The sequence below is a fragment of the Phyllopteryx taeniolatus genome, chromosome 10 (assembly GCF_024500385.1).
Source record: "Phyllopteryx taeniolatus isolate TA_2022b chromosome 10, UOR_Ptae_1.2, whole genome shotgun sequence".
NCBI lineage: Eukaryota > Metazoa > Chordata > Actinopteri > Syngnathiformes > Syngnathidae > Phyllopteryx > Phyllopteryx taeniolatus.
In genome coordinates, this window is record NC_084511.1 from 29,009,761 (window position 1) to 29,035,827 (window position 26,067).

At 43.2% G+C, this 26,067-nt stretch overlaps 1 protein-coding gene across 8 annotated transcripts in view; it reads right to left on the minus strand.

Moving 5' to 3' along the window:
• LOC133484581 (amyloid beta precursor protein binding family B member 2-like) overlaps window positions 1–26,067 on the minus strand; it is a 41,824-nt gene that overhangs the window by 11,390 nt on the left and 4,367 nt on the right. For 2 of the 8 annotated variants that reach the window (XR_009790437.1, XM_061787396.1), the window contains exons 3-10: window positions 24,925–25,100; window positions 24,249–24,377; window positions 23,924–24,009; window positions 23,396–23,456; window positions 22,578–22,724; window positions 22,225–22,352; window positions 3,162–3,276; window positions 1,444–1,519 (exon numbers count right to left, since the gene is read on the minus strand). Coding sequence is in view for 7 of the 8 variants with exons in the window: in XM_061787396.1 (XP_061643380.1) it covers window positions 1,444–1,519; window positions 3,162–3,276; window positions 22,225–22,352; window positions 22,578–22,724; window positions 23,396–23,456; window positions 23,924–24,009; window positions 24,249–24,377; window positions 24,925–25,100 (918 nt within the window). In the remaining variant the exon portion in view is untranslated. Of the gene's footprint in view, window positions 1–1,443; window positions 1,520–3,161; window positions 3,277–5,703; window positions 5,728–7,841; window positions 8,208–14,441; window positions 16,117–17,887; window positions 18,271–22,224; window positions 22,353–22,577; window positions 22,725–23,395; window positions 23,457–23,923; window positions 24,010–24,248; window positions 24,378–24,924; window positions 25,101–26,067 lie in introns of those variants that run through there. The other 6 variants (XM_061787399.1, XM_061787398.1, XM_061787397.1 and 3 more) reach the window with 6 other exon arrangements.

Here is a 26,067-nt window from a genome sequence, read left to right on the forward strand (position 1 = left end):
TCACAAAAACGCCTTTGTCATCCATAGGAACTCTTTTGAAACATCTTAGAGGCCTTTGTGATGCAATCAATGCATAATTGAGCCGACCAAACACATTTATTTTTTCTATGCGGGAATGAATCTGCGAGAATTAACCAAAAAAATGTCACCGCAAACGACCTGGACGAGCTGAACATGCCACAGGCGGTTGAGAAAGACGCCGAGAGGCGATTTCGGCTAGCCGGAACACAGCCAAAGCCACCGACAAGAGTTAGCGTTTGAAGTATGCCGAAAGTCACAAACCACGGTGAGCTGAAAACATTCTCTTCCAATCAACATTCCAAAAAGTCCACCAATAAAAAAACAAATGACACAAAGTGGCGCTCTTGCCGACTTCACTCTGCCATCTTTGGGGAAAAAATACAAAAAGATTAAGAAAGTTTAAGTCACCGTCACATGCACAATTCTTTCACGTACCACTAGAGGGAGCCCACTTTTTCAATCCCCAATCTACATTATTTCCTGAATAAGAAAATCTTTTCAAAATCCACAGAGATGAGATGTTGATCAGAGTCCTGAACCAGAACTTGTGACGTTAACCTCTCATGACTTCAATGAACAAGAACGTTGCTACACCGGCAAATGTTTTGATCCCGGCGTTGGGATGGAGAGCACTTCACCTCAAACAAGCAGTCATTGCTTTTGAATGAGCCTGACTGTGACTGTGACTAAGTCACTGAAAACGTCCAGCGGCCAAAAATGGACCAAAAAACTTTTATCATCAAAACAACCCGGCTGAAACACGATGTTGTGATGAAATCGGCCGTTAGCCTCAAGTCACTAGCGTCGGCTAGTCCGATCGCTAGTCGTCCCGGCGGCAAGCGGGACCACGGAATGGCGGCGAGGAACAAGGTTAGCGACACAAAGTGACTCTTCATGGCCAGATTATTATGTCCGATAATATAAACAGGGCAATAACTGTGTGCTGGCAAGAACTTTATTCATCATAAAACACAACAAACACAACGTTTATGACGAAGTTGTAAGACAACACGTAGCGACTCCTGACACTTTATGGCACTGTGTCGTTACTGTCGTAACATTTGTCGGAATACGACCGCCGTGTGTAAATCACCAAAAATGTCTTTGCGTTGAAAACGGTCAGTGGTGGTAAAAACTTTGGGGACTGCTGCCTTTAGAAAATAAAACATTTTATTTCCTGCCTCAAGCTCCCAGGCCACACAGATTATCAATGTGTAATACGAGATATATACTCTATTTATATATCAATCGCGATACAGTTGTACTTTGGGATGTGGAGGAATGCCAAATGTGAGACAAGAAACCACAGCGGGGAATAGAGCACACGGCCGACAAATTTGAAAAATCCAATTTTCTCTCATGGGAAAGCTACAAAATAACACAAATGTGTGTGTGTGTGTGTGTGTGTGTGCGTGTGTGTACCTTGTAGGGGCACATCAGAGCCAGTCTGGGAGGAGCTGCCAGCTGCAGCCTTGGCACTTTTCCTTTCAGCCATAATCTAGACAATAGAGAGGGGGAGGGGGAGGGAGGGGGGGGGGGGGGGGTGGGGGGCAAAAAACAAAACAAAAACAGAATTATAGGTGAGAGGAGCAAAACAAAACAGGAGTAACGCACACAATGAGAGGGAGAAGAAAAAGAGACAAGAGGGCTGAGGCCAAGGAGATGGGTTTATGCTGACTCTTCTCGCGCATACATAAGATACATATTTGTGCTCCTCAAAACGATTGAAGAAAATGAGCACACGGTGCTACCTTGCCTTAAGAGTTTAAATTCGTTCCATGACCACGCTGGCAACTCAAAACGCTCCTATTGCAAATCAACTTTCCCCGTTGAAATGAACGGAATCCGTGCCACTCCCCCATATAACACCAATTCAAATGTTTTTGAATGAGAAACATAACACCACTTGAGTATTGCACTTTATAGAAACGTGCAGTAACAATACATAACAATCTATGTAATAGAATGTAAAATCTTGAACTCTTTGTGCACACAATTCTCTTTGTTTGGTTTAGTTTTCCAGTCACCGTACTTCCTTGTGTAAACATGACTTTTCCTTGCACATAATTAGACATTGCCACTTCGGGGTCTTTATTTGAATATGCAATCACGTGACCAATGGATTCAATGATGTCTGCAGAAGATCATCTTAATTATTGAGCCTTTAATACGTTTGTAGTATTCGGATGCTAATTTCAGCTGAAGTTATTATGGCGGCGCCATATTCCATCCCTCACTGCACATTTGTCGAATTCTGAATTGAACTGTGGCGAAAGATGCAATCGGTTTCCCTCGTCCCACTTGGCTGCCCTCCTGCTGCAGCGGCGCACTCTTTTCAAGCCCAACAACGAGCGCGTTGCGTGCCCGCCGTCGCTGCGCTCACTTTGCATGCGAGACACTTTCAATTAATTGCAGGTGTCATTAATCAAAGTGTGTGTGGTGGGTCTGCGTCTTACCTCACGGGGGGGGGGGAATAAAAATGAAAATACGCACACACAAGCAAGACACACAGCGGTGAGAGTGGCTGAGTTGGTCTCCCACAGCGAAGAAAGCAGTGTGAAGTCAAAAAGTCATACCCCCCCAAAAAAAAATATCGACGTTATTTTCCTGAAACTGCAACATCACTGCAATGACCCCCACATTCCATACATATTTCTGACACCAGGGATAGGAATTGCTAAATAATTTGCCGTGACACAATGTCATTGCAATATCCTGCCAGCGATAACATTATACCAAAAATATTTTGTAAAAATGATTGAGGACAATTTTGCATGGCTGAATCTGAAAATGACATCTGTTTGTCTTGTTCAGGTCAAGTTTTTATGCTTACTAACTTTCTATTTATTTTCTGACTAAATTTATTGCATTTTTGTAACATTATCTGTAGATTTTTGTTCATATTTCTCATCTGTGATAGGTTTTTAATAAATCGACTGATACAAACTTCACTTACTGTAACTTGAAAAGTAAGTAACCTTCCGACTCTTCGTGTATTTCATTTCTTACAAGGAAGGACTTATGAGAGCGCACCCAAAACTTGGTATAAAGCGAACAAAAAAATTAAATAGAATAAAATAAAACTTGTGGCTGTACTTCAAAAAATTGATATGATAATGATATTTGGATTCAGCACACACCTTGGAGCAGATTTCGTGAAGACTTGTGGCGATGGCTGCGGCGGGCGTATCACATCGGAACACGTGACACTTGAGCGCCCGCGTGTTCTTGTCCCTTGCCACGTAGGCAAAGTCCCTGCGGACAGACCAAACACCCAAATTAGCGCGCTTCAACGCGCCGCATCATCGCCGGGGCATCATCGCGGCCGGGATATCCAAAAAAATGGCAGCTGGCCATATTTGAGACACTTCGAGATGGAGATGTGGGCAACGTGAATGAAGTACGTTAATGACCTTGACGAGGATTATCCTTGATGGTGCATGTCAATCATTGACCAGTGAGTGACCTCATGACCCATTAATAATAGTACTCAGTCTAGATCAGAGGTTCTCAAACGTCAGAAAATACTTTTCTATCCAAGTGCCACCACAATAACCAACATCAAAATACAGTAGCGTAGTAGGCCCAAGTATTCAGCAAAAATTAGACAGTTTTTATGTCATTAATAATAATCATAAAATAATCATTTACAAAAATAATAATTTATAAAAATACAGTAGCATAGTACGCCCAAGTATTCATCAAAAATTAGACAGTTTTTATGTCATTAATAATAATCATAAAATAATCATTTACAAAAATACAGTAGCGTAGTAGGCCCAAGTATTCAGCAAAAATTAGACAGTTTTTATGTCATTAATAATAATCATAAAATAATCATTTACAAAAATAATAATTTATAAAAATACAGTAGCATAGTAGGCCCAAGTATTCATCAAAAATTAGACAGTTTTTATGTCGTTAATAATAATCATAAAATAATCGTTTACAAAAATACAGTAGCGTAGTAGGCCCAAGTATTCATCAAAAATTAGACAGTTTTTATGTCGTTAATAATAATCATAAAATAATCATTTACATTATTAACAACAATTGTTAACAAATGCCATTAAATTGTGTTGTACAGTTTTTTTTCTCCACCTAAATGTTTTAAAACAATTATTAAATAATACATGCGAATATATTATACTTAAAAGTTAAATACAACTGAACTGTACTTAATAAAATGTGCTGCGGATGAGAAGTGAAAAATACTGACCGTAAGTACTTTTACAAGGTTAAAAAAAAGTTTAAGCCTCTAAAAAGTATGCACTGTTTGAACATTAATACTCCAAAAACTGAATTTGTTCAGTCTGTTTGCAAACCAAAACTAATGTTCCTATTAAAATGAATGGAAATGCAATTAATTCGTTCCAGCTGCAGAACCGCGTTGCCAAAGCGTCGTCGGCCCAAGTGTTCAACAAAAACCCGGCAGAGGTTTTATACCTAAAAAGTATATTTAATATTATTGTAAACCACAAAAATGCACTTTGAACAATAATACTGTGCTTAAATATAAAAAAAGATATTTATTATTGTATTATTCATTATTCTTTAAGTATGTATTGTACATAAAAGTAAAAAATTGTACCAAAATAAATGCTGGAAAACAAACGATTAAATGCAAATGTGTTGTACTTAAAAGTTAAATACAACTGAACTGCACTTAACTAATGCGTTGTACTGAATTTAAAAAAATATAGATTTTAAAAAATATATATCCACTGTATCATTATGCACAGTTTGAACATTTCCTTCAGTGATTCCGTCACGTATGAGAATCACTGTTCTAAATCATTCTGAACCGACCAACAGTAACTGAAAAGCTGGCCAATGACAGTGCAGTATGTAATGGTCGGAGCCAAAGAGAAACGCAAGCAAAAATTAAGAGGAAGAATGCTTACTAGGGTAATGAAATCCTTTTTTTTCCCCAAAAGAGAATATTGTCAGTGGAAAAAAGGACATCGTAAAAGGGCCTTTTATGTCAGAAACTCATTTAGTAGCCTGCGTGCGGTTCAATTGATCTTCTTTATGGTGAGCACTTGATGACGAGAATCAAGTCAACATTAGGACAGAGCGTGCACAAAGGGAAGGAATAAATATCAAACACAATGTGGCTTGAGAGGAGAGATTTGGGGATGTGTTTTTTTTTTTTTAAAGGAATGACCTTTTTGCATTAATGGATTTCCCCCCCCCCCCCCCCAGTATATGTTCCATCTCATTTGAACAGCATTACGGTGAGTGTGTTGCTTCTCCCTCTAGCCTGCAGGTATTATTTCTTGCAGAGCTGCTTCGGGACATTAATACATATCGAGACGAAGCGCTTCACCTGGAGAACATTTAGCGTGGTGCCAATATGTGGCTTAATGGCCAATTTATATTCCACATTTTCTTACACGTTTTCGTCTTGGATTTGCTCAGCCTACCTCTTCCATACCAATATCTATTCCCGGCACTGGTAAAATCCTCACTTTTTAAATCTATTTATCCCATCACAACATCCATCAAGACTTTCATAGAGTTTCATTCTTTTATTGCCTCCCCTCCACTTGTTATATACCAGGTCAACGATTTAACGATTTAAAAGACAGCAAACTTTTTTTTTCTTTTTTTTTTTACAGGGTATTATTCCTGCAGTTGGCATCATGAGTTTTCGACTTGTATGTGTTTTGTTCTAATTACCTCATAAAACGGCTGCTCTGTCATTTGCAAGATGCTGCTGCAGTTCTCTTCACTTACCATGGTACACCTAAAGAGTGAATTATTTAAACTCAGTTATTGTGAGTAAGTAACACTTTGCCCTTTCATGATTTGGGTTTTAAAATGGAGAATTTCCAAGTAGGGCAGTCCAAAGCCCAATTCATAAGAAGTGTTTCAGCTAAGAACTCATCAGAAGCATCAAATATTTTCACTGGAGATTCTTCATCTGCCTTCAGTCACCCAAAAAAAGCTGCTGTGTGGCTTGTGCCCCTAACGATGGCGATACCACCCGGTGGCTGTAAATGTTTTTGGAAAGCCAACAAATTGAAGGTGCGGTGGAATTGGATAACCCCCACCCCACACCCCGCAATTCGCCACACATGAATTTCCCAATTTGCAAGTTAGTTTTTTTGTTTGTTTTCCAACCTACCCTCCTACTAGCGGTAGGTTGGTAGTGCTTTGGCACCATTTTGTGCCATCTTGGTGCCAAGGAACTATGTTGATATAAGGCGTGGAGATTCCAAAGCCTTGGCTCGTGTAAAACAAGTGCTTTGGTGGCCTCTTGTGACATCTCTAGCCAAATATAATACTTTCTGGCGGTGGTGTAAAGTACTTGCGGATTTTCGGTAATCTCAGCAAAGCTCGGTTTCCTTCGCGAATATACTGTATATACGTACTTAGTCATGGCGGCATTGGGAAAAAAAAAAGTGAGGCGAAAGGGTAGAGAGTGACAGCGCAATGATGAGGGTAGGAGATGACACATCATCTACATTTTGGGGTGCGGGGGTACAATAAAACCACACCCAAAAAAAAAGTGAGAGTCGCCACAAAGCAACAAAAAAGGTGTGAGGATGCATTTCCATCCAAGACTGAAACACAAGAAAATAAGACGTACAGTTTGTCAACTGGGTGTCACCGGATGCATTCCCAAATCACCAACCGCACAAGAGGAGAGAATATGGAACACTCACAGCCAGCATTCATCACAACAGGTTCTTCGTGTTTATGAGTCCATTACCCGGGCTTAATTGCGCTCGTGCATGCCAGGTCGATAACAATGCTGGCCTGCGGCCAGACGGGAAAGTGCGATGTGGCGTGCGGGGCGGGGGGGGGGGGGGGGGGGGCGTGGATGCAGCCGCTGGGCTCGCTTGGGGAGCGTTTGAGCAGCGTGCCAACGAGGAACATGAGACACTTTTCCTCTTCCACTACCAATGGTGCGTTGATGACTTGACGATTGCCAGACTGACAGACTTTCTATTGTTGTTGCCGCACTCTTGAAAAGAGTTGCCGTAACGCGTCGTCAGCTCATGGGAGCGGTATCGCTATCCGTGCATCCCTTTGCGTACTCCTACAAGTGATCTGATACTGCACGCAACGACGCCACATCGCCAGCCTGGCATACGGTTTACCTTCCGGCAGTGTTGGGGAGATGACTTTGGGAATGGAGTCGGTTACAACTGCAAGTTACCTTGTTGAAAATGTCATAATATATGTAACTATTTCAAATACTTTCTCAAAGTCATATCCAGTCCAATCCAACTTTATTTGTTAAGCACTTCAAAAGCACGCAATAAATGCATAACACATACTAGGGAGCGGTTCGAATAAAATAAAATAGAATAGAATACAAAAGTGGGAAGGAAAAAAAACTCATTAAAAATTATACCAAATTAAATGTGGTTACATTTTGATTACTTTTCTCCATTTTGAATGAATTGAGTGAACAGGATCCTTGGATGTTTCTTCTAAAAATGTGGATTAAAGCCACAGAAACTTTTTCACAATCTCAGACAAACTAACGAATTGCGGTGGTCACGTTTGGAAAAGTAGGTCGCGTTTGAGACTACGGCAGACTGGCACATGATCAGAGAGGGCCAATCACAAGCGTCGCAATTGTGTACATTTCCAAAAGCAACTGGAATTTAATTATACCATTACAATTGCATAATTTTAATAACTCATTTGCAGTCGTTCGCGTGTCGTGCAGAGGAAAGCGTGTAGTACGTTGTACGGCGACCCCAAGCGGATCTTTGCGAGTTTTCCACGCTGATCCGAGATTTTCGACAAAAAACGGAGAAGCACAAACACACTTGAAAAACGACACGGAATGTTATAGTTACCTTTCTCTGGTTCCCGGGAAGCACAGCGGGATGATGATGATGAGATGTCAGGATTGAGGAAGAACAGAAGCCACGAGTCAAAAGGGAAGAATGAAAATCGAGCAGGAAATAAGCAAAAAAGGGAAGAAGAAAAAAGGGGACAGGGAAGGGGAGACAAAGAGAAAGGGGCCACGTTAGTACGTTCATTTAAAAATCGGCAACATGCGTACGATTGTGTGGATGTGTGCGAACATTGCGCATCGTCAAGCCCATTGTTGTTGGTTTGCATTGTCACATGCACATGAGAGAAACTGTCAGGCTCATCGTTCCTTTTGGAGGCCGCGTCACATCGCTCACTTTCACTGCCGTCCTGTTGTCTCCCCCCCCCCAAAAAAAAGAAGCCTCTTTCTTCCACAAACAAATGGATTGAGCAATACGATACAATCGTAGCTTGATATACAAGTTTAATTTGTTCCGTGACCAAGCTCGTAACGAAAGTCACTTGTAAATTAAATCCATTTTGCCCATGGAAATGAATTGAAATGCCATTCATCCCTTTCAGTCCCACAAAAAGCGCCACTATTTTTCGTTACATTGCTTTTAATGACGGAAAATAGCACTGTATTGCAAATATCAATATAAGAACACAATAAAAGACAGACAAGCATTTTCAGTGTAAGAATGTAATAAGTGTTGCTGCTTGCTCTCCTAGCAGCTGCTGGTTGCCATCTCACGCGCGTGTTCGCACGCACATTTTGCTCTTTAATTACCTCGTCTTGGCTGCAGTCAGCAGAATCACAGAAGTCATCTCGGCAGAAGCCGCCAAGACAGGACGAAATGGACCGATGCCATGTCCTGAACTTGTTGACTTGAGTTCGTCAATTGCATGTTAATTCAATGCATGGGCAATTATATAATACGGTTGGGGTGACAATGAGGGTTCCCGCTTTCCACACTGAAGATATTAAATGGGGGGGGGGGGGGGGGACTAGAAGTGTAACTGCTTCATGCTCTACCCACATGCAAAGTCTGTCAACAAACACGTTTTCTTTTAATAAATTGAACCTCGCCGCATGATGCGATGCAATTTGATGCTCTTTAGAGCTCCCATTTCTGGATCTCATTAGATTATCAAGGTGTGTTTAATCTTGTAGTCAGTCAGCGTGCATATTATTTGCCGGTGTAATATACCGTTTAATGGTCTAAATGAGATCGAATCGAGGATGTTTGCGGTGAGAGCTGCGTTCCCAACTCACGTGGGAAGATATTGCTTATGAGGTTCGAAGCAGAACAAGACACTGATCGGCTACTAGGTGACAAAAGGTTTTGGATTTTCGATCAGGAGTCAATGAATGGCAGCGCTACAGGTATGGTCAGGAGCCTGTGCCGAAAGGTGAGGTGTGAGAGAACGACACGCGGTGGAGGGTTAGATTAAGAAAGACAGTAAAACACCTTGGAAAGGCGAAAATAGTGAAGCAAGATTCAAATCTGTTGCTCACCGACCCCAAAAGGTTTGCAAATTGGTTCTCAGCGTGGGACGATCCCTGCTGCGACTAGCGAAAATGCACCAGTCATTGACGCTCACCCAAAATGCTTTGTAATTGCTTACAGGTGCCACAAGATGGCGGCAAAGCAATTTGTTTTTCTTTACTATAAGACAAGGCTGCGTTGCGACTAAATGAAGCTCCTCCCCTAAGCACAACATAGTTCCTTGGCACTAAAATGCTACAAAATGGTGCCAAAGTAATATTTTTATATTCGACATGGTTTTGGCCTGAGCACAGATCCATCGGATAATGGAGGATAGGTCCTCCAAATATCCCAAAATTTGCAAATGTTGACCCGTGGATATGCTATTTGTGTGGGATTCTGATCTGACGTGCCACAAGATGGTGGCAAATCACTACTTTTTGCCAAACAAAGCTCCTTAACTCACTTCAACATAGCCATAATCATTGCAACCGTGATGCCGCGAGAAGGCAGCGAAGCGCTAATTTTGTCCAAATGAAGCTCCTCAACTCGACATCCAGCGGTGCCTTGACATACGAGAAAACCAGACTTTTTTTTTTTTTTTGATACGAGCCAATTGTTTGCTTTGACTTGAGAGCAAAAATTGTAAATACAATTAAGCGCTGTTTGGTGGCAGCGAACTCCACTCAATTCATTTCATAACAAGCCGCAGTTCGGCAGATAGTGAAGAACTCTTCATAAAAAAACAAACGTCGCTTCAAGCCGTTTATTTCCACTCCCAGTCGACGTTGACTGTCCAACTCAACATAAAACAAAGAGAATTACACGTTGTGGATTTAAAACAACCACATAGCTTTGCTTTAGATAAGCCTGTTTAGCTTCATACCAACCAGCAATGCAAAATGCCATTGACAGGCTAACGGAGAGCATCGGTGTCTCCATAACCCGCTAAGCACGGGCTATTTGAACACATACGGAGGAGCAACACATGCAGACAGACAATAGAACAATCTTCACAGGCATATATTCTTTATCCTCAGCGAAGAACATCTAATATTACCACGGCGTACTGCAGTTTTGACCTGCTTTGTCTTTTCGTATGTCTGTAATATACTGCCCCCAAGTGGCCAAGGTTCAAGGTTCACCCCCCCCCCCCCCCCCCCCAAAAAAAAAAGTGAGCTACAGCTGGACTGCCATGGGTGCACCACGGAAATATGGAAATATGGAAATATGCTCATCTTATTGATCCAGATGAAAATGATGATGAATCTCCAACAGGTGACAGTGTTGTGACATTGGCTCTTGCCCAGAGTCGATGTGGATCAGATTTCATTTTCTGGTCGTCAGTCAGCTTCATGTTTCATCAGAGGAAAGCCTTTTTTTTTTTTTTTCTTCATCATTTTAACTAGTATTTAAAACAAGTATACAGTATTCTGTGCAGATTTTGCCCCAATAATTATCTTATATTAAACTGCTTTGCTGTGTGAGACAATGTATTTCACATTAATAGTCCATTCTGAAATGCAGATTGACATTTGGGACAAAATCAATAAATTCATCAAGTGTTGAAGAGTGACAGCTGCTATAGCCGCAAAGGGGAAGGACCAGGCATCCCATTACCTTTGCCTCTATGGAACCATGACCAGGTTTAAACTGTGTTTCTAAAGAGCCAATTAATGTACCTTCTGCTGATGTGCCGTAACGCGTAAAGGGTTCTCTCACATTTTCCCCATTTTAATTTTAAAAAATCATGTGAATATACAACTTTAAGAAAGAATTGAACTAAATGCAGCGCCCGAGTGCCGATAAAGGCACATAACAAAAGTACCAGTAATTGCAGTTCACTCAAATGGAATGTAAAACAAGGTGATTAAAAAAAAAAAAAAAAAAATGGAGGTGATAAAACTGCAAAGATGAGGCATAAAGTGAACACTTAATTTATTGAGAAAAAGGGACTCTGTGCTGAAGCGCAAATGATTTTAATTTGCCTAAGCAACATTGCCAATACTTGTGGTTATCTGCATCTCAAGGCAAATTCTTTCATTTAGCACATTCCATAGCCAGAGGCAACCAAAAGTGCTTTGCATAACCTGACAAAAATGATGACAGGAAACAGGAAGGGCAAATGCACACATGCACAGAAACTACGCGCAGTACGTCAAAATGACGTCGGCCATAAGCGCAGGCTAAAAATCCAGAAAAAAATATTTTTGGAAGTAAATGTGACATGGCAGGAGTTGCAGCTCTTATCAGAATCAAGTAAGTAGTATGATATTCTAAGATTCGTTCTTATCAAAGTCTGAAAATTACGATTTACTGATCGCTTTCCCACGCCCAGTCGAATTTCACATAGAGCTTTCGGAGCAAAATACGCTGCCATCCAAGCAACGTCTTTTTCAGGGACATCCCTGCTTATTTTAGCAAGACGATGCAAAGCCACATTCTGTAAGTTGTTACAAAAGCACGGCTCGGTAATACAAGACTGTGAGTACGAGACTGGCCTGCCACCAGTCCAGACTTGTTTCCCATTGAAAATGTGTGCAGGTGCATTGTGAAGCGCAAAATACCACGAGAGACCCCAGACTGTTGAGCAACTCAAGTTGTACATCAAGCAAGAATGGGAAAGAATTCCACCGACAAAGCTTAAACAATTAGTGTCCTCAGTTTCCAAATGCTTATTGAGTGTTGTTAAAAGGAAAGGCGATGTAACACAGTGGTAAACATGGCACTGTCCCAGAATCTCTGCTACGTGTTGCAGGCTTCAAATTCTAAGTAAGTGAACCTTTGCAAAAAAAAAACAAAACAATGAATTTCATCAATTTAAATATTAAATATAACTGAAGCCCACACCAAAGGTTAATTTTAAGGTTTAATTGTCTATATAGCAGAAGATGGCGACAACGCACTACGCAAAGCTCCTCAACTCACTTCGACATAGTTCTTTGGCACCAAGATGCTACAAAATGGCACCCAAGCAATACTTATGTTATAAAGTGCTTTGACCTGTGCACAAAAAAAGAATAACAGAGGATAGGTCCTACACCAAAAACCCTCTCACACTTACAAAACCCTCTCATGTACACCATTTACAGCATGTCTCCCATGCAGTTTTTTTGATGTGTAACATGTTTTTGGTTTGTTTTCTTGTGAGAGTTATTTTTTTGGGGGGGGTGGGGGTGAGAGGTAAATGCTATTTTTAGCCTAAAAAAAATAGGCGAATAGGCGAATCAGTGAGTAGCAAACCGTGAATATACTGGGCAACCCTGTACAGATATTTTTAGTATTAGTGTTTTAGTACTGACTGATTTTCACTTTTACTGTTTGGGGCGTGACTAATACTAGAAATAAACAGTTTTTGAAGGCTTAGTGAATCGCTGTGAGGTTGTTGTTTTATTTTTGGTCTTCAGGCACACATCCACACACATTCTATGACCTGATTCCAGGCATTTGGCAAAGCAAGGAAGGGAAAAGGGCTAAATAAAAAGTGCGTGAGCGTGGGGGGGGGGGGGGGGGGGGGGGTAGAAGGGAGGGCTAACAAGCCAGGAGGCACACGACACCCACATGTCAACACTCGTCTGATTTCGTTGCATATTTTACAGCATCGGCGTGAGGGAGAGATGGAGCGGGAGGGGAATGGGGGGGGGGAAGAAGAGAGGGACTGTGGGTGGGCGTGAAAGAGGGAGTAAGATGATGTCCCGCTGTTCACGCTGCTCTTGATCGTTTTACATCACAGCACTTCGGAAAGCACGTGCGGGATGGACGCGCGCCTGTGTGTGTGCGTGTACACAGAACTTCATTGAAATGTCACCTCAGTAAAGTGCCCCTATTCATGTGCATTCATGTGTGCGCGTGTGTTTGTGACTGATGGAGAGAGTGAAAAAGAGTGTGGGAGAGATCAGGGATTTGAGCAGGAGCGATTCCAAAGCTCACTCACGGTGCAGTTTGAATCACACAGAGTGTCCTAATTAGCTGCATGCGCAATAATGCAAGATTCATGCACAGCATACGCTCACGTGCACTTGATCTCATAGTGCATATCTGAAATGTTGCCTCACGAAGAATATGAATCAGAGCAAAATAGCAAACATGGCCTCATTCATGAGCTGTACTGTGGTGGCTATACTGATATTGTTTGGGAACTGACTTTTTTATTTTATTATTCTTTTTTTTTTTTTTTTTTACACACAGCATGCCAAAAAGAATATGGCTCTAACTTTGGCGCCATCTGGTGGCACCTTGAAATAATTGTAAGTGAGTTGAGGCGCTTCATTCGGACAAAAGTCCTTTGGCACAAACTTTGGGGACATTGAAGCATGAAATTGTCGAGCACAAAGTGTTTAATTCTTTAAATTCTACTTAATTATGCTATTGCGGTATGTTTCTGATACTCGTGATGTTTCTGTAAAGAAACATTTTCAAATGTGAAGTCCTTCGTTTGGCTTAAGACGATTTAATTGCAACAACATAAAGAAAACATTTACTAATTTGAGTTAATTGAACTTTTACGTGGCTTACCGTAATTTCTTGTGTATAATGCGCACCCCCAAAGTTGACCTCAAAACTCTGGAAAACCCTTCTACCTATGTGTAATGCATTTTTTAGAATGCACGATTTTGCTTCTGCGACACGCTGGACGACTGGTTAGCGCGTCTGCCTCACAGTTCTGAGGACCCGGGTTCAATCCCCGGCCCCGCCTGTGTGGAGTTTGCATGTTCTCCCCGTGCCTGCGTGGGTTTTCTCCGGGCACTCCGGTTTCCTCCCACATCCCAAAAACATGCACGGTGGGTTAAATTGCCCATAGGTGTGAATGTGAGTGCGAATGGTTGTTTGTTTGTATGCGCCCTGCGATTGGCTAGCAACCAGTTCAGGGTGTACCCCGCCTCCTCCCCGATGATAGCTGGGATAGGCTCCAGCACGCTCGCGGCCCACGTGAGGAGAAGCGGCTCAGAAAATGGATGGATGGATTTTGCTTCTACCCATATGATCAAAACATTAAGTATTATCTGTATTTTGTTAGTTTTTTTCAAATAATTATTCTGAAGTTAAGCACTTTATTTGAACACGTGATGCGTTTTTTATTTACTTGTTCTTGTTTTGAAATGAACAGCCTTACTTTTATTTAGTTATTTATTTAGATCTATAGTAAAATTAGAAAATGCACAGTTGTGCTCATGTTTGATTACCCAGGCAGAATTTGTAAGATGGGTACAATTCTTGCAAAACATGAAGGACCAGGCGAAACACATTTAATTTTATTTTAAAGGAATTAATTCAACGGTCAAGCATTTCAGAAAAGCATTATCATTAAACGAAAACATAACCATAAAGAAATTCATGATGGTTGTTGTTCAGTCAGTCATATTTAAAAAAAACAATATTTCACAAATTTTGCTAGGGTATGTGAACTTATGAGCACAACTGTACAGTCACACATTCATATATTCATATTGGAATGAAAGTTGTAGGCTACACTTTTTTTATAACCACTCGGTGGCGGTGGCATTTTGGAATGAAAGTGTACAGCTTTTTTTTATAACCACTAGATGACGACATACATTTATAAAAAGTGAAAGTTTTTTCCATTTGCGCCTATACCTTTGTATAATGCGCACTATTGACTTTTGACAATTTTTTTTTGGGGGGGGGGAGAATTTGCATTATACACGAGAAATTACGGTAAATGATACAATAGCAGTTTATGACCCTCATGCAGCGAGCGGTGTAGAACTGCCCTTTGAAGAAAATCTAATATTTTGGTTCGCTGGGTTCTCTTCCGGCCCTTTGTATCTACCTTGCTTCGGTTTTTTTTAGCCATTGTAGCTGTGTTAATAAAATTGTAATGCAACTTCTCAAGGGTACGGATTTTTGTCTGATTTTGTAATTTCCACCTGCAGCTCTTGAAATACTTAGCTCAATAACATATCATTTACATCAAATTGTACATTTTGGCTCAATTGTTAGCCATTTTTGGGTAATTTAAACCTGGATTGACTCATACAATTTGGGTAAAATGTGTCAATTCTAGACTTTTCTGTCAGATAACATCATTTATCAATTTTTGGACATTGGAGCAATTTCATGACACATTCCAAAAGAACTGTTCAATGGTATACTAGACTTGAATTGATCAAATTAATTACATAATTTGGATTTAAGAGGTTCCTTCTGCTGGCTGAAAAAAAAGGTGGTAGTGAGAATTAAAATTTAAAAAAAAAGATTGAACCTACACTGAGCACACCGTGCAGTGTGTATGCGAAGAACGGACTTGGTACATGAGGCGAATATGTGATTTAGTTGTTGACAGAAAGCTACTATTATGAAACATCGTTGAGCGGCAGTTCGTATGTGAACCCCCGCGCTGACGCAGACTCTGGAGCCGGCCCAGCAGGGGAACTTCATTTCACTTCGCCGGGGCCACAAAGATGCTCCACAGCTGCCCGGCGTGAGTGATCCCATCAGAACGGGTCAGCACGGAATGTGTTTGCACCCCTGGTAAACTGCTGGCCAAACTGTACTGCACCTTTGAGCCTCCGGGATGCAGAAGCCCCCTCCTCAACAGGCCATCACTGATACCGGACTTGAATACAGAGGGGAAAAAATGGCCAAAACCCCATAGCACATTTTGTTTCGGGCCAAACGGGGCAGCTGTGGCCAACCGGGAACATAGTTTATACGTGGCCTGAAAGCGAGACAGCAGGCAAACATTCCGGTGTGTACACAGATGTGTGACCGGCACCTCCATTCATTGCCGCCCTACCCAGTCAAGAGCAGCGAGGATTTTATCGGCTGAAGATTTATTGGCTGGAGGAGGAGTCAGGGAGAAGATCTATAGGGGGAGCACAATGAATAATCAGTCAGGAAGACATGGCTTACAACCAGGTAAGCTAACCCATGCTAATGTGGGCGATAAAGTGGCAGCAGCGATACCGAAGGAGGAGGGGATGTCTTAGTTTCATCACAGTGGGCGTCTCCGGCCATAACGACCCTTCAAGGACTCAGGCTTTGTGGGAGGCTGAGTGGACATGTCCCACGAGAAAGTAATGTGTGGACAAGTGGCTGTGATGGATTGCAGAGGATGGAAGGATGGGGGAGTGATGAGGGGGGTTGGGACCTGAGAGGGTGGGGAGGGCGGGCGGCTATCAATCACCGTGGCGTCTATCCAATGTGTCTGGGTGATCAGGGTTCTGTCCCAGTGGGCCGTCAGATGAGTCTTGCATATTAATTTGGGCAAAAGGGGCCGTGACATCGGCAAATAAGAAAGGGGAAGAAACGCTGCCAAAAGCTCAAGTACGCAAACCCGTTGCACTGACATAAACCAAGGTGATGTCGAGAGTGTGTTGAGCATTAAAATATGAATGATGCTCAAGAGCTGCTTGTTTCTGTTCTTCTACTTTATGCAAGGAAAAAAAAAAAAAAAAAAAAAAAAAAAAAAAAGGTAAGCTAGACAGAATCACGACCTATGATGAATATGAATGAAAAGTGCATGTTTGTAGTCGAATGCACACTGGAAGGCAACACGATGACAGTCTAATGAAATCTAATGAAATCCAAGACAAGCGCTGCAGCAATATTAGTTGTGATTTGCAGAGTGTAAAAAAATACATGCCCGTGAATATTCTTATATTCTTGGTCTATGTGTGATGCTGCAGCATTTGTGTTCAAATCTCCATTGCTTAAAGGCTCAAAGACATTCACATTGCTCAATGTGCAGTTCACATCACAGTCGATAGGGTCAGGCTTCGAAGATAGCTTTGTCTTGGGCCAGGGTAGTGCAATGCTGCGCAATCCACAGATAGCAGGTCAGGAAATGTCCAGATTTCACTGTTGTTTTAATCAATGATTCACAGAGAGCAGAAATGGGGAAGCTCACACCTTGCTGACCTTGTAGCAGACGTTGAGTTTGAAAGTAAAATTCAACTGGGAGTGGCAATAAACAGCTTGAAGCCTCTTTTGTGAAGAATTCTGAAAATCTGCCAAACTGTTGCTTCTTTCCAAGTGAGTTCACAACCACTGTTCAGCACTTGCATCTGAAATGTTTGAGCCAAAAATCTCGTCACTAGTGCCTCAAGGCACCGTCGTGTTGCAAAACACCTCTCCGTACAATGCAGTGCAGTTCGACACCGCACTACAAACAGTTAAATTAAGACAATGCCCGCCCTACAGTCATCAGTCTTTGGAGTCTCTTTTTCGTCTTCACTTTTCTCCATCCATCACAAATGCTTGTCAATTCAACACACCATATATCTTGCACAAACCAGCATGTACGGAACTTCATCTATAATGCACATCTCCAACGGCAGAAGAATGTTCACCACCCGGTCCTCGCAGCGCAGCCACGTTAATCCTGTTTTCTGCACTCACTCTCCAATCCCTATTTTGCCCACTTCATCCCCCTCTCTTCTTTGCATCTTATCGTACCCCCCCTCCAAACACCTGCTCGGCAGTAGAAGCAGCAGCCTCGCACCTGACTGATAGTCGGGGAGCGAGCGACCTCGCTGTGCGTGAAGTCAAACCACAAAAGCAAAGAGGCGGGCGGACAAATAAGAGGGGTGCTAATGACAGAGTGATTAACAATGAAGGAGAGGTAAGATACTCACACAGGCAGACATGCTGGCCATGTCACAAACGAGTTCCTCGCCTCATTAACTCCTCTGCCTCGCTGACATTGCGATCCAGCTGCCGTGTCGCTCGTCCCTCAACGCTGATGCTTTCCCCGCGTCTCTCCGCTTCCCCTGGCGCTCCTCTTCCCAGTACTATGACCGCACCGCCGTCGGAAGACTGGCTCAACGTGAGGAGGGAGGCATCCCCCGGCTCGGAGTCAGCACCTGCTACCCCCCCCTCGAGTTGCAGATATCTTTCCCTTTTGCCTGCCTTACAGAAAGCGGCAAATAGGGGAAGGCTTGCACAACGGCGGGAGAAGCAGGAGGAGGAAGAGGCTGAGCTCAGCAGCCAATGACACGAGAGCGAGGCAGAAAGAGGGCTGCAGACAAAGAGTGGCAAGACCAAGCCCAAAATATGGGATGGAGAAAGTACGTGGAAAATAGACACACGCATGCGCACGCACACACCCTCGTACTTGCTGAGTGCTACCCGATATAGCGACATGACTTCATCGAGGGAGCAGCGAGCCCCGCCGGCCCCCCTTACGATGGGGGGGCTCATTCATTTGGAATCAAGCGAGCCACATCGTCACAACATTGGCGGGAACGCTCCTCGCATGGCAAGAAGAAAGAAAAGCGCTTATCCATATGTATGAAAGGTTAAATCATCTCATCCAGTACATTCTGTTCTGGTCAAATGTCACCTGTTTTGACATTGGACAGCAATGAAAAATTACACTTTTTTTTTCCCGCCCTTCTAAATGGACCTAAAATACACCCAAATTGAAAGATTTCAAAATGTCATTGATTGTCATTGGTCACCGGCTCTTCCGGCTCCTGCCCTCAGGTAGGCGCTACCGATCAGTGCAACCTAGAACAGTTTCTTCCCTCTTGCCATCGACTTCTTAAACAGCTAACCTACAATTCCATTGCAGCATGCTGCCAATGTTTTTTTTTTTGTCTTGAGTTTGTTGTCACATTTCTGTCGGGCCAATTATACATTACTCGTGCACGCCGCACTATTTGCACATCTGTTGTTGACCAATACTGGCCACTCATGCCAGAGTAGCATCTGCCCCACTTGCACACTGACTGAAGCGTATCTGCAACATTTGCACAATCGACAGTGTCCCAGATGATCGCGCTACTCGTCACTTTAAACTCGCATACACTCCTTGAAGTCTCGGCGCCCTAAATGAGTGCATTTTTTAAATTTTATTTTATGGGAGAGTCATCAACGTGTGTGTTTTGATGAGTTGTGTTTTGATGAGTTGGGGGCGTTTGAAAGAGTCTGGAACTGTTTGTGTTTGTGTGAGGATCATGGGGAAAGAGTAAAACAACATGAGAAAGATTATACATATTAAACATAAGGAACAGGAGTCCCACCGAGGTCGGCAGCAGCGAAAACACGTAGTTAAAATGCAGCAAATACGAACACACGTTCTCATTTCTCCGAAACAGCAATTAAGGATTAATCATCCATTTATTTACGTCAGACAGGCTATCAATACATTTTGAAAAGATCTGTAATTTATGACTTGAGGATATTGTTGGTCAAAAGTCAATGTGTGCATGGAAATCCAGAGCACAAGGGTGGAGGGCCTTCATTTGTCGTTACGCCTGGAAGTATGTTTTCCAGTATATATTTTTTTTCTTTCGTGATCATCAACTACACGCTGCTTTATATATTTTGCGCACACCGCACGCAGAGAAGCCGATCACTCATCACGGAAGCAAGCAAGGAGAGATGTCAGTCACAGCGAAGGCGAGCGGACGTCGTAAATGCCGTCGTCGCAAAGAGAACGTCACGCTTGATCGGACACACCCGGAAGCAAACGTCCATCATCGGGCTCACGTCTGCGCCGTTAATCCGAGCAACAGAAAACCGAAACCAAAATAAACAACCGTCTACAATAGCCCAACGGATTTGAAGTCAAAGAGTAGGCTGATTTACAAATAACGGTAGCGCATCATGCTAGCCTTACACCATGTCCAAAGGGTCACCATGTCCCTTTCATGTATTGCTCTCCACTGAATTATTGATCTGGTCCCACGGTCATCATTTTAACCATGTCTGAATTTCCAACACGTCTATATTTGAATGGATCGTTGGGTCTCCCTTTTTAAGCGGTTTACGGGTTCTTCGCAGCTGACATTTCACACATTCCAATTATGGTGGCAGAGAAGAAGGCTACAAATCATTTTCCTGTTTCCTCAATCACTCTGCCTCGGTCAAATGCCAAGTAAAGATTTGTTTACTCATGGCACTCGATTCACGGTGAATTGGTTTATATAGTCAATTCAGGGAATCGGCCGCAGATGCTCTGCCGCTTCAGCCTCAAAGCGACCAAGGCCGACTTCAAAGTCACCTCCTCCTGCTCCTCGCAACGTGAAACTCGGAAGACATTAGCCCAAATGCATTGGCACAAAAAGAAAAGAGTCAACAGTCAAGGGCACACTTTGGACATCGGCTCGGAAGCACATTCAAGAAAGAAAAACGAATTCTTCAAAAGCAGCATTTCTTTGAGCATTCCGCAACCGCTTTTGAAACACAACCTTTGACTGTAGCGCCCTCTACTGACAACTTTATGAAACAAAACACACAACATACTCAATTCCCTGAATAAGGGCAAAAAAACCAAAAACAATGTCCTACTTGAATTGATTGCAGGTTGTGAGGATAAAGATTAAAAAATAAAAAATAAACTATCATGCAAATCTTAACAAGCTAAAGGGAAGGAAAATAAGAAAAGTGGAATCTGGGGGGGAGAAGGAGAGATTGGGATGAAAAGGAGAGCGGAACAGCCCCCACCCCCACTCCACCCGCTTCCTACTCCGACTACACACTTTTTTTTTTTTTTTTGAATCCATGACTACTGCTGAGAGACACCGTGAAAGTTTCTCCATCCTCTGAGACATGCGAGGGAGGAGGAGGGGCACTCTTTCTCTCGGAATCCACAAGAGACACAGGTAGCGAGATTGGCACACAGTCGAGCGAAAGAAAGGAGAAGAAAGTCGCAGAGAGGGGAAGACGAGGGAGAGGCGGGACCGAGACAAGGATGGCGACACACATGTACACCGATGCTATTTTAAACTCCATTTGATTACACGTGTGGGAACACAAGACATCGCTCTCCTCCTCGCTACTCCACATGCAAGCGAACCTCACGAAGTTTCTTAGCGCTTAGCGGTTGAGGTGAAACGCTAACAACCACAAAATGAGGCGCAACTGCACAACAGGAGCTGTATCACATAATCTGTCTTTGCAAATTTGGTCGCGGGCGCGCTGGAGTCTATCCCAGCTACCTTCGGGCGAGAGGCGGGGTGCACCCTGAACTGGTCGCCAGTCAATCGCAAAGCACATAGAAACAAAACATTCACACTCACACCAATAAGCAATTTGGAGTCTTCAATCAACCTGCCATGGATGTTTTTGGGATGCGGGAGGAAACCGGCGTGCCCGGAGAAAAGCCACGCAGGCACGGGGAGAACATGCCAACTCCACACAGGCGAGGCCGGGATTTGAACCCGAGTCCTCAAAACTGTGTGGCAAACGTGCTAACCGGTCGTGCAGCGTGCTGCCAAGTTCCTCGCAAAAAAAAAAAAAAAAAAAAAACATTCCCACAGATGTGGACATCTACAGGAGGTGGAGACAGTGTTGTTGTTGTTTTGTTTTTTTTAAACGCAAAGTTTATATCAAGGCGTCCGCAAGTTTTGGGACGCTAATGATACATTATTCATGTCATTGAAACAGATAAACAAGCTAAAAAAGAAAAGTTCTGAGCGCCGATCGATATTTGTGGTTCGGCACTCGCCTATTTGCTGATTTATTTGGGGGGGGGGGGGGGGGGAACCGCTCCTCACCTTTGCCGCCATCTTGCGACATCTCTAGCCAATTACAAACCTTTTCGGGTGGCCGTCACATACTCAGTCCCCGCCAATATTTTAGTATCATATTTTAACGCTCATATACTGAATCTTATTACATTGTGCATAAATACGGTATACTATACAGCCTGAATCAGTAATGTGTACTTGGTATTGCTTCGATAGTGGATAGAAATCCATCCTTGCAAAGCTCACAGCACAACGTTTAAGACCAGAGGATTGATGGTCATTTCCACGCACAAAAACTGATGAGAATTACGCCGTTGCACGCAAATGTGCACTGAAAATAAAGCAATAATAAGCGATGTAATGAGCGTTCCATTTCCTGCAGGATGTTTGCGTTCGAGCGGCTGCTTGTATCTCATCAATTGGCGCTAACAGCTACCAAAGAGCCAAGCTTGCTCTCAAAAACATCTCGACAAGATATTTCAAAGTCTTTCCGATACCTGTCGTGGTCACGGCCGACTCCCCACACACGGATGCTGCTGATTGGCTGAGAGTGGAGGAGGCTTTGATCATCTGGGTCGACCAGATTCAGCGTGCGTTCTCGAAGCACCAGCAGCATCCCTTTCCCCTTCGAGAGCACAAACACAACATGAGCGTCCCACGGGAGGCGGAGTGCCGCGGCTCTTGCCGGAAAAGCGCTCAGCAGAGGTGGCAAAAGTACAAAAAAAAAAAAAAAAAAAAAAAGCACTGATTTAACTCTGGAACAAAGCTTGATAGTACGGTATCAAAGTATTTGTACTTTGTTACTTCCCACCACCGGCGCTCATTTTAGTTCGCGGTAAAAGGAACTGACCTCTCCCCAGACGCCAGCTGAGTCTCGGATGTCCTTCCTGCAGTAGGACAGTTGCCTGATGCAGTGGTGGACGGCCACGCTGCTCCTCCCCTCGCACAGGTCCTGTTCCGACATCTCCACCCAGCCCAACGATCGCACCGGAAACGACTAAGAAACGACACACCTTGCTTTATTTGTGGCATTGATTCTTTGTATTTAATTTTTTTTTTTTTGTGGGTAAACCACTATTTTATAACATTTCCCTTCGCTCTCAGTCTTAGCATTCACATGATTTAGGTCTTTGTTAAATGTCAGGGGGGGGAATTGTTTTTTTTTATAATTATAGTCATTACTATTACATATTTTGTATATGAGCGATCGACTGCTGCCTACTTAATAAATGCAAAATTGGCACTGAAATGCGTGTTTTGAATTTCCGAACTACATACTTTACGTACTTTGGAACTTAAATTGAACAAAGAGCGCTCAACAACACGTTGGCGCCGACCGCTTACATCATGGATTGAAAGTCAGTCTTAGAGATCAATTCTCTTTTATTTTCCTCTGGCTCTATACTTCACATTTATAATTAATTACCTCCTTCCATTCATAGTGCACAAATCATGCCACAAAATAAAACAAAAATAAAATCTTCCACAAGGGGGCAACACAAAACAACGGAAACATTTCCTAAGGGCTTTGGCACATGCACTGAGAAGGGACCGGAAGAAAAAAAGAACTTCATCCATACAGTCTTCAGTCTTCTATTAAAATGTAATTGTGAAACAATATCAAGCGTATTTAAGGATTCTTATGACAGCAAACAGATTCGGTCCTACCATCGCTTCTGGATCTGCGGAGGTATTGTCGAGGTCCACGGTTTCCAGCGGGGCTGCAGGGCTGCGGACAAGTGACACATTCAAGATTGAGTGCAGTGCTTCTCAAACCTTTTCCACCCAAACAAAATTCAATAAAATAAAACTTCTGCTCTTCGAGTGCGACCGTCGAGACCAACGTTAAAATACAGCAGCGTAGGAGGCCTTCGTGTTCATCGAACATGAGACAGAGGTTTTATTCCCATGATGAATATTGAAGATTTTTGTGAGAACATTGTAACATGAGGCACAATTTCAACATTACCACGATGCTTAAATATGGGAATTAAAACAAAATGTGTACTTCATGATTCCATCGAAATGTGCATCACATACAGTAAGTTGAATACAAATTCAAAACAAAGGATTCTAAAAGATGAACTGCAACTGAACAGAACTTCTTTCGCTGACTTTGAGAATCACTGACGTGAGTTGCATTTGATACTAAAATGAGGCGTTGTTATCGACGAAGAATTATTGAGAAACTTTTACTTGAGTTTGAGCGAAGCATAGCGGAGGGTGGCCCCTTCAAATGCCTTCAGACTGGGGTCAGGATAGATCGGATAGTCCTTCAGCTCCTGGACACGCGCACACACACACACACACACACACACACACACAAAGTGGTCAATGAATTCATAGCTTCATCATTTGTGATTGGACGGTGGTTCGAAACTGGATTTGTCAGCATTTGCAATCAAAATGACTTTTGCTATTTGTTCGATGTGCACTCGGATAGACACTCAAGCAAAGCAAAGTGAATTTCCCCTCTGCTCCCTCCAGCTGTTTTCCTAATATGTGAATATGAAAGGCTTACATTGAGCGTGCAGGTGGCGCTGTTGAGATTCGGCGCAGGAGGGGTGACATCATTGGAGGGGCTGGGGGAGAGCGAGTTTGGGGAGGGGACGGGCTCCACGGAGCTGTCTGAGATGAGACTGCTGGGGCGCTGTGGCACACAAGGGGAGAGGTGCCCCCCTTTCTTGCATCAAAGATCATATCCCAAAAAGTCAAGCCCAAAGTCACAACAGCTGCATGCGTGTTACGCTATTCCTGTTTCTTGAAGCTGTCGACTCGTTACTCGTATTCGCTAGTTACTTTTTGATAGACACGCCAAATGTAATGAGGTATATCACTTTGATAAAGTCATTGAACTCGTGACGCTCATAGGACAATTTTTAACAGGGTAATTTGTAATCACCACTGGCTATAATCTTCAGCGATGAATATTTCAACACAGGCGATGCAACGACACGTCGACAGACAATATGGTAATGCTCGTTGGCATGTATTCTTTATCCTCTGTGAAAAACAATGACATTTCCAGCAGTACCCCGAGCCCGTTGCGAAACTCTTCTTCCTGTGCATCTCAATGTCTGTATTATACCGCCACCCGGTGGGGGGGCTGGAACGGATTATGGCATTTCCCATTTATTTCAATGGCAAAAGCTGATTTGAGACGCGAGTGTTTTCGAACCGCGAGCATGTTGTCTCACCTCGTCGGGTGGCTTTAGCGAGTCGCGCGTCTCCTGTTGCGGTTTGTTTTCCGTCTGGCCGCAGGCAACGGGTCGGTGGTACTGAGTGGTGCCGGTGGGGACGTGCCAGAAATACACCTCGGACGAGTCTGAGATCTGCCGCCAGCCTGGGGGCAGGTCCCCCTCGCACCAAACATCTGCCAATGGAACGATACGGGTACAAACGCAGGATATAGATTGGGTGCGTGTCATACATAAATCTCGTGTGCGTTTGTGTGTGTGTGTGTGTGTGCGTGTGTGTCTGCACAGGACGGAGGACGGGGATTGTTAAAGCTTCTGTTGCCATAGCGACTCTTTCCTCATCCCTAAAGCGGTGGCCCTAAGGCAATGGCCTCTGTCCATTTTGTTCCAGCTTTCCGATCGCGCTCGGCTTCATATTTTCAGATTTGTTTCCTGCTTTTGCAGCCGTAATAATTGCAGTCTCCTGTTTTGCCACACTCTTGGCTTCGCAGTCTTTCATTTGATGCGACATAAGGCGGCGCACTGTGGCCTCGAGGTTCCTGCAGTTCTGCCTAAGGTGCGGCTTTGAGTGCATTTCCAGAAAGATCCGTTGGTGTGCGACGGCAGGAAGGAGGAGTAGAACGAGAGAGAAGGCGGACGAAATCGCGGAACGATTCAAGGCCGAGATGTTCGAAAGCAGGGGTGCCCAAAACTACAGCCCCGGGGGCCATTTGTGGCCCGCTGTCCATCTGTTATCGGTCCGCGTCATGTACTAAAAATGCCATTTGAAACATTATCATTCATTCATTATCACCTAAAACAATGTCTCTTCTTCTCCGCTCAACTGGGACAACTCTGCTTCATATCCTCACAAAGCGCTAACAAGTTTGTTTTCCCTGAATCAAGTTTGCGTAAAGGAAGAAGATGGAATAGTCCAGGGGTCACGACCTTTTCGGAACCTCTTGGGTACCGGTTTATGCGAAGGGCTACCAGTTTGATAGCCACTTCTGAAATCACATATTAGCTCTGATTACATTTAATTATATCTTCGTATTGCTATATATTACTATCAACAATTAAATATGATCATTTATGCGAAGATACCGATCACGTTTATGATTGTTCACAATAATTAGGAAACTGCTAAATAGCCCGTGGGCACCA